Source organism: Camelus dromedarius, chromosome 36 (assembly GCF_036321535.1).
Source record: "Camelus dromedarius isolate mCamDro1 chromosome 36, mCamDro1.pat, whole genome shotgun sequence".
NCBI lineage: Eukaryota > Metazoa > Chordata > Mammalia > Artiodactyla > Camelidae > Camelus > Camelus dromedarius.
This window is the reverse complement of record NC_087471.1, coordinates 9,127,513-9,136,753: the sequence shown is the minus strand read 5'-3', so window position 1 is coordinate 9,136,753 and position 9,241 is coordinate 9,127,513. Positions and strand designations below refer to the sequence as shown.

General features: G+C 53.4%; 1 protein-coding gene across 1 annotated transcript; it reads left to right on the top strand.

Moving 5' to 3' along the window:
* Positions 1-1,117: 1,117 nt before the first annotated feature.
* ZNF395 (zinc finger protein 395) lies at positions 1,118-9,045 on the top strand (the record flags this gene model as incomplete). The annotated part of the gene is given in 6 exon segments (XM_064482494.1): positions 1,118-1,353; positions 1,759-1,859; positions 2,649-2,931; positions 4,300-4,392; positions 5,505-5,608; positions 5,838-9,045. Coding segments are annotated over 6 exon segments (929 nt in total), but the record flags the coding sequence as incomplete, so codon positions are not given.
* Between the last annotated feature and the right edge of the window lie 196 nt (positions 9,046-9,241).

The window sequence follows — 9,241 nt, the reverse complement described above, 5'->3', positions numbered from 1 at the left end:
CATTAACAGTACAGGTTTCCCCCCTCTCTGAAAGTAGAGATATCTTTGAAACCTTCCTAAACTAAAGTGGCATAAAGCAAAGAAGCAGTTACCTTAGGACACACCTGCTAATGGAGGCACAAAATACCTGGAGATAAAGCACAGATGCTCACAGACAGTTCAGAGCTATGGCAGCTGGATGCTGAGATACCGCATGTGGTTCCCAGGGAGAGAGCTTGGCGGTGCCGCGCTCAGTGCTTGGGGTGTGCACTGCTTCTCTAACAGCTCGCTCTGCAAAACCAACGCTGAATGCTGTTATTTTCGCCTTTTTTTCAGAAAGTGAAACCCTTCCTCAGATTTCTTTCAGTTAGTAAGGTCCGGTTGTCACTCACTGTTAGTAGGGGATTGGTTTCAGGACTCGTGCGGACACCAAAATGCCTGGATGCTCAAGTCCCTTGTATAAAATGGCATCGTATTTGCACATCCTCTCGTATACTTTAAATCATCTCTAGATTACTTATAACATCTCATACAATGTGAATGCTACGTACAATGTAAATAGTTGTAAAAACAGTGTAAATGCTGCATAAATACTTGCTGGTAAGTGGCAAATTCAAGTTTTGCTTTTTGGAACTTTCTGAAAAAATTTTTTCCTGAATATTTTCAATCCATGGTTGGTTTAATCCTTGGATGTTGAACCTACAGGTACAGAGGGCCAACTGTAGGTCTTTCGTAAAAGGGAAATGGTGTAAAGTGAACCTTTGAAAAGCGGGGGACACCTGCACACAGAATAAAGTTGCAGTGTGTGTCTCAGTGATCGTCAGCATGACTGTGGCAGGAAACGTCCACCAGAGCAGAGCAGAGCAGAGCCGGGCCGCCCGCAGACAGTGCTGCAACGAATGGACCCGCTCCTCATTTTTACCAACGCTCAGAAAGGGGAGGGCTTTCTTTGCAGGGGAGGGCTGGGATTTTTCCTCCTTGGAGTGGCAAAGCTAGGCAGTCCAGAGCCAGGAATTAGATTCAGGAACCCAGACTCCAAACTAGAGTTTCCTGGTCTCCGACCTGGGCTGTCCGTGCGGAATCTGCATAGACACGGGAATGGGCCCGTGAGCATCCTCTCTATCTTCTCTCCGGGCAGCTTCCCGCGCGGCCTGTGATCCATGGAAGGAGAGCGGTGACGTGTCGGACAGCGGCAGCAGCACCACCAGCGGCCACTGGAGCGGGAGCAGCGGCGTCTCCACCCCGTCGCCCCCCCACCCCCAGGCCAGCCCCAAGTATTTGGGGGACGCCTTTGGTTCTCCTCAAACTGATAATGGATTTGAGACCGATCCGGATGCTTTCCTGTTGGATGAACCAGCGCCTCGCAAGAGGAAGGTACGTGCTGTGAGTGGGAGCGCGGCCATGTGGGGATGGGGCCCCATGGGCCCTGGGCCTTCTTCAGGCTCCATCTTGTTTCCTTTGCTGCTTCTGTTTCCTCCTGACATTCCCAGGAGCCCACTGCTCCTCGCTAATGCCACTTCCTTGGCCTTCTCACCTCTGCCCCAACCCCTGCCTTTGTTCCTGATCTCCCCTAGAGCCTGTGTGTGAGAAGCCCCTGGTGGGTCTCCCCCCTCCTCCACTTCAGGCACACACCAGCTCCAGGGTCCAGGCTCTCTGCCTCTGCTTGTCTGTCTCTCTGGTCCCTGAGAACCCCTTTCCTCAAGTCTGCAGCTAGAGTCCCCGCTGGGCTGGGCTGAGGGAGAGGACACATCCCCCTTACCCCGTCTTCCTTTCCCCCAGAACTCGGTGAAGGTGATGTACAAGTGCCTGTGGCCCAACTGTGGCAAAGTCCTGCGCTCCATCGTGGGCATCAAACGTCACGTCAAAGCCCTCCACCTGGGGTAGGTATGAGCCCAGGGCCCCTCGGCATGCCGAGGGTGCCGGGCAGGCATCTTCCACCTACTGGTTACCTGGAACCCCAGCCCGGATTGCCTCCTGGAAACTGGCTGGCTGAGGACGCCACCTATCCCTGCCTGATGCCCCAAAGAATAGCCCGTTGGGAAGAGACCTTTGCTGGGGAGGGAGACCCGTCCTGCGGGGGTGGGTGTTCATGCGGTAGGTGGGTGTTGATGCGGTTGGTGGGTGTTGATGCGGTTGGTGGGACGGGAGCTCCGCCCACCTCGGGGGTGTGTCTTCTCGCCGCAGCCACGGTAGGAAGGAAGGAAGGAAGGAAGGAAGATGCTTCGATCTGGGTAGACGGAGGGTGGCTGGTGAGGGCCTGTTGTGAGTTCCGCGCCTGCTTCCCCTAGGGAAGCAGGGCTCCCTCCACACTGACCCCCTGGGGCCCGGGCTGCTTATGGTGGAGGAACGGACTCAGCCCTCTCGCCGGAGGAGAGAGCGGGTCGGCGAGTGGGTGGGACCTAGAGAGGACCCCTGGGCAGAGCTCAGAGTCAGGTAGCTCTTGCAGAAGGAGAAGTTTAAACAAGTTTTGGGAGAGAAGCCTTCGGTACCAGGAAGTAACAGTTTCCACTGATGTACAAGCGTGTAACCCTCTGTGACCCTGCATCAGGAGGGGGACTCCCTGGTGTCCCTCCGGCCCCTTTCCTGACTTGCCAGGTGGTCCTGAGCAAGCGCATTCCTCGTGCCTCGGTCCCTGGTCATCACCGCATCCCCTCCTTCCCCCTACGCAGGGACACGGTGGACTCCGACCAGTTCAAGCGGGAGGAGGATTTCTACTACACAGAGGTGCAGATGAAGGAGGAAGCTGCTGCTCCTGCTGGCGCCCCCGCCGCTGACCCGGCTCCCGCCCCCAGCATGACCAGCCCACCCCTGGCTGTTCTCTCACCGCCTCCTCCCAAAGCCCAGCCCTCAGGCCCAGAACACCCCGGCCTGGAGTCTTACCTGCCCTCTGCTGCTCTCAGCAAGTCAGCTCCTGGCTCCTTTTGGCACATTCAGGCCGACCATGCATACCAGGTAGGGGGCGGGGACACTCTGGGAGCTCAGTCTGGTGGCAGTAAGGATGGTCAGTGTCTGTCACTGGCCAGCCTGATCACAGGCCAGACTACCGTGCTTGAATGCTGAGTCCTTTGGCCAGATTACTAATCTCTAATTCCTACAGAGAAGGAAAGGGAAGTGACTTCACCCTCAATAAACATGGAAATTAAAACAACTAAAACACAGGTATAAAAAAAATATGGGAATTCCAGAATTCTGCATTGGTGGCTCTCGAGTGATTATGGGAAATCTGGCTGAATCCCTCAGTAACCAGGTTGATGGATTTGGACTGGAGAATTGTTCCATTGCTGCTTATAAATGGGGATAGAGATTCCCAGAGCAGTTCCCTAGTTTCTAGAATTGTGCTACATTAACAGATCATCTGGCATTTTCTTCCCCAAATGCCTACTACGTGTCAAGCATGGTGCTAAGCTTTGCAGATGGAATAAAACATAGTTCCTGACCTTGTAAAGTACATGGTTTAGCTAGAGAGAAGAATGAGTATGTAACTATGATTAATTACAGTAAGTAGTCCAAGTGTTTTATTAGAGGCACAAGAAATTGTTGTGAGTACAAGAAAGAGCAAGCTGTTACGCGTGTGACAACTTGAGAAAGTGACATTTCCGATGGTCTTCACTGCATGTAGTGGGTACTAACCACTCTGGTTGCTGTGTGCCGGTTTTTCCTAAAATCCTTTTATGCCTATAGCTTGGTTTTATCTGATTCTAGGCTGATTCGCAGGTTGGTAATTCAGAAGCAGTGCTTTCCATCAGGAAGCCTTTACAGAACGAGGCAGCTCTCCTTCTCATTCGAACGAGTGGCCGCTTAGCTGTTTCATGTTTGGCCAACTTTAGGTGGCCCCTCCAGCAGCTGCTGAGCCTGTGAGATGGGGCCTGGGGAGGCCAGCTGGTGTTTTTACAAACTTAAACCTAGGCAGGCAGGAGAGAGTTGCTGCTTCCAAGTGGTTGCCTGGGGACACCACATACTCAGCGCAGCAGCACCGCCCGCACTCAGGGCTTTTGGACTTCTTTGCAGAGCTGCCATATAGCCTGTTCCTGGTAGGTGATTCAGCCAAGAGGTTAATTCAAGGAGGTGATTAAGTCATGAAGCTGGCATGTAAACCAGCTCCAAGAGAAGTGTTCCAAAAAAAGACCGGATCTCGAGGACAAGGAGACCACAGAGTGTTGGTACTCTGATGTTCCTCTTGGGGAGAGTGTTCTGGGGTAGCCCAGTATTTCCCAGTCCCAGGGGCACCTGCTGCTGCAGACCTTGAGCTTACAGGGAGAGGGATGGGCCCCACAAGCGTCCTGTACTGGGGCCTCAGCTGACACTCTCCTGTCTCCCCAGGCCCTGCCGTCCTTTCAGATCCCAGTGTCACCACACATCTACACCAGTATTAGCTGGGCCGCCGCCCCCTCCACGGCCTCCTCCCTCTCTCCGGTGAGTGTGCCCATCTCTGAGCCCGTTGGCACTTCCGGGGGCCCTGGAACCCCCCAAGGGCTCTTCCATACCTACCTGGTGCTGAAGGTCTTCTCCCCATGGCTCGCCCCCCAAGGCCCCTTGTAGATGGTGGGTGGGGGGAGCCTGCAGAGGAGGTCCAGGTCAAGCAGTTTTATTGCCAGGAAGATCAGGAGGCATGGGGTGGGGTCAATGTCCTCTGTTTGCTGACCTCTGTTCTCCTAGGGCACGGGAGGTAGGGGCCACCAAGTTCTCTAGCCTTTTCCTCCTGTCTTCACAAGGAGATTCCCATTTCTCCACAGCCCTTGTCCCTAGCTGGGTTTCAGTGGACCATGGATAGATGGACTGATGGTTAAGAAGGGGAAATTGGTGGGGAGGCATATAGGTACTGTGAAAATCCTTCTCTCTGCTGCCCCCCATTGGGAGAGGGGGTTGAGTTTGGAATGTGAGAACCGCACAATAAACTTGATGTTTAGGGCAGTGACCCCCTAAGTGTTTAGCCCTGAGTGTCTGCGGGGGTATGGTAAGGACTTAATGCTGAGAGGAAAAAGGGATAGAACATGGGAAAGCTGGAGAGGAAGAGGGTGGGCGATAAAGAAGAGAGGGGCTTTTGGGGGGCTGTGTGGGTGGATCCGAAATCCAGAGGCCCCCGTGGACCAGCACCTTCAGCTGCTTGCCTCCAGACTAAAATAAATCGGAAGGCCTTTTGAACCAGGCATAGTGGGCTCTGATCTTGAGCATATTCTGTAGGGAGGTGTCACATGTTGTAAAACCCAAGGGCGCGAAGGTGCGGTCTCGGCAGTGCTGTCCCTCCTTTGGTCCCACCCTGTGGTGGCTCCATCGAAATCTGCAGGGAGCGGCCCACAAGGTGGCCAGACTGAGCGGCACCCCTGCTCTGTCAGTAGTGTGGCTGTAAAGGCCTGCTCCTCACTGGCCACCTCCCCTCCCTCCCTGGCCCCTGCTCACCCCTACCTGGACTCTCCATCCGGAGAAGGCCTTCTGACACGAGACAGGCTTGGCGGATGTGGCCAGCTGGAGTGGTCCTCTCCCCTTTCACGACTGCCCTGTGCTCACGGCCCCTCTCCCATGCCCAGGTCCGGAGCCGGTCACTAAGCTTCAGCGAGCCCCAGCAGCCACCACCTGCCGTGAAATCTCACCTGATCGTCACTTCTCCACCCCGGGCCCAGAGCAGTGCCAGGTGAGATTGTCTTTGGCCGACCCCACCTCTCCTCCCCATTTCTGGCTCCATCTGGTTCTCGGCCTCAGAGTTGGTCCCAGGGGAGGACCTGATAAGGGGCCGTGATTGGTTCTCTGGCCCCAGTGGCTCCACTGTGCTGCTGCTCGCTGGCTCAGCCTTTGGCCTGGCCGGGCTCCGGGTCCACCTGCCAGTGCATGACCGACCTCCCGCCTTCGTCGCTCTCTCGCAGGAAGACCCGCGGGGAGGCCAAGAAGTGCCGCAAGGTGTATGGCATCGAGCACCGGGACCAGTGGTGCACCGCCTGCCGCTGGAAGAAGGCCTGCCAGCGCTTCCTGGACTGAGCGGGCCGGTGGCTCGGCCCTTGCGCCCGGAGGACAAAGGCAGACGCGTCCCCAGCCCTCAGCAGAAACCTTAAAAGATGAAGAGTGGACAGTGGGAGTTTGGGCTCTTTTGGTTAAGGTTTAACACTTAAAACACTTCCCTCTCCCTCCCAGGGACATTTTATTTTTTAAAAAAAGAGACAAAAGTTATTTTTTCCCCCTCAAATAGGAGAGAGCCAAGACCTACCGAGGGTGTTCTCCAGCAAACCAGAGACCAAAGAATTGATTCCCCTCCCCTCCCCTGTCCCGTCTCTCTAGGGGATTAGTTTGTACATAGGGAAAGAAGGAACAGCTCATTCTGTTTCCTGCTGAGTTGGTGAATTCTTTGCTTTCTTCATTCTTCCAGAAGGGACTGTGAGCAAGATGAATTTACTTTACTTTAAAAAAAAAAAAAAGGTTTCTGGCTGGTGACTCAGAGAGCAGAACCAGGGGAGGATGGGGTGGGGAGAGCGGGGGTGTCTGTGCTCTGTAAGGTGCAGCCACCCCTCTTGTCTGCCCAAATCCAAAGGAAGGGAGATCTTGTCCTCACCGAGCAGCTTCCATGGAAGTGAAAGTAAACCCCCTCCTTGGTGACGACTGTTTGCATCTGGGCTCCCTCAGACGCTGGGTCACTGGCTGCTTCTCCAAGCCCAGACTCAGAGGTTTGTAAAGATAGCTGAGCCAAAAGGCTGAAACGAATTCCCGTTTTGCAAGGCGGCAGTTAAACACTACCTTGATCACTCTTTCCTTGAGGAGGGAGAGGGTTTAGCATTTGTGAAAGCTTCCTGCCCCCGCCGCGGGGTAGGTTCCTCTTTGTCTCCCGTTTCACCAGAGACTTTCCCCATCTTCCTTCGAGGCTGCAGGCAGGGCTGGCGAAGAAAGCCGACAGAAAGGTAGGTGGCCGCTTCCCCCACGGTGAGAGGGCGTTGAATGTTCCCCCACTGTTCCGTTGGCTCACCTGCCCCTTTGAGGACAATCGGGTCTTCTTCCTAAGATGATAGATAGGACAAGACCCTTCAGTCAGTTCAGGAGGCTTCTGGGTTTTACTAGTGTTGGTCCAGTCCATGGGACGGGGAGGGTCAGTTGGATGCGGTGTCACCTTCCCAGATATCCCTGCTGACGGTGGGATGAGGGAGGTTAGAGAGAGTCCCGAGGTCACGTGATGGGGACCTGGGGTTGAATTATCAGCTGCTGGTGCTTCTGGAAGCCTCGGGAATTGAGAGGAGCCTGGACTGCACTGCTTGGGAGGTAAATAAGCAGAGCTGTTCTTGTTGAGGAGCGAGATGTGGGGAGCTCAGTGCCACGCCGGCCACTGGTGAACAAAGGCTGGGCCTTTTTTGTTTTGGCGCCTCGCCTCTCTTCTAAGCACGACTGGTTTGGAGATTCCTCAGGGCCTGTGTCCCAGTCGTCAGGGGCTCAGGGACTGCCACCAAGCCACCTGTCTGGGGACTGAACAGCAGCGTCCACCCCTTGGCTGTGATCGAGGCTGTCCTCTTGGTCCAGGTGGGAACACCTCGATACTGATGCTCTTCATGTGGGAACCAGGAAGATGCTTTTCAGTCGGAGACATGCCGAGTGTTTGAAACCTGCAAACCTAAGAATAGCAGTGTGATGTTGTGAAGGGTGATGGTGACCTGGGTTTGAGGGCAGAAGGGAAAGATGCCCTCATACATGGGTGTCTTTGGTGGTGATGGGGTATATCTTTGTAACTTAGTTAAAAAAAAAAAAGTATGTGGAATTCTGTCCCTTGGTAAAGCTTGAAACCTGGCCAGCCAGAGGGGCCCTGGGTTCTTCCTCCTGCCCCTTCGAGCTCCCTGAGAAGTCAAAGCAGATGCAGGTTGTTGCTGGGCTGACCCCACCCCCACCCCACAGCATGTCTGACCCGCGAGTGGAGGCGGGGACACAGCCCCACAGCGTCCCCCCTTCCCTTCTTAACCAGAGCGCTTGCTGAGTCTAGTCTTTCGAAAAGCTCTTTTTATTTCCCCCTCAGCTCGGGCTGTGTAGATGTAAATGGATATGAAGATTTTCTCTGAGCGAAGTAGGCTTCTCAGATCACAGGGCAGAAAAGGAAGAGAGAAAGGAGACATGGATGCAACACTTTAAAAACTGAGGGTTTTTTAGTTTTCTTTTTTTTTTTTTTTTTTTAAAAATGTTCTGGTGCGGCTTTCCCCATCAGCATGTGCTCCTGCCTCCTTCCTGGTGGCGGTGGCCTCCTCCGGCCTCCCTCGGCCTCCCTCCTCCCGCTGCTCCGTCTTGTGGCTGTAGTGTTGGTTCCTGACGTGTGGTCTGTCCCGGGGTGGGGGTGGTTTGTGAACTGGTCCAGTGGTCGTGCCTGTTTTCTTCATCTCTGTGTCTCTCCCTGCTTCCTGGCCCACCTGTGCTTCAGAATCTGCTAGAAGGTGGGATGCCGCAGGTGTGCGTGGGAAACTAACAGGACTGATTGCCAAAAGCAGTTGTCTTGGGAAACTCTATTCCAGGGGCGTTACCCTCATTCAGAACCTCTCTCGGAATTAGTTTTGGAGTCCGTGGTGCCTGCTTTGAGCAGCCTTAATGATACTGAATGTGCATCTGCTTCTGTTCATTCGGTGCAGAGAGAGTCCAGCAAATAGTACCTGTGCTCAAGTGAGGTCACAGATGCAAAGCACAAGGACCCACGAGCACGTAAGATGACTTGGGTCTAATCATGGGACTTTGAAGCCGGCTGTGAAAATAGTTTCGTCATTTCAGAGAGCAGTTTGAGTCAGCCCACGGCCTGACTCCCTGGAGGACACTGTTCATTTTGTTGTGGAAACTCTGTTTTGTTTGAAAAAAATCTGTCCTGTTACTTTCTGGTCCTCCCAGGTTCTGACTTTACCAGGGGTAAAAAAAAAAAAAAAAAAAAAAAAAAGAAAGAAAGAAAAAAAAAGATTTTTAAAAAAAGAAGAGGGAGGTAAATCCCATCTGTGAACTTGTCTTCTTGGCTCCTTTCCCCCCAGCTGTCTTCCAAGTATTATTTTTACTGTTAAAAATTTTTTTAAAAAATGTGAAATGTAATGTTTTTACAGCAACAATATGAAATATATTTTATAAAGAATAAAATGGTACATTGTCTGATTTAATGTGTGCCCAGCTGTCTGCCCTCCCCAGTACAAAGGATAAGATTATCATTGTCCTTGGTGTTAACCACGTGATGGCCCTGGGGGCGAAGCACACAGACTCACTTGCTTATAAGAACAAGACGCAACATTACCGGGGACGGGGCCAAGTGCTTATGTGGATTACCCGAATAACCCCA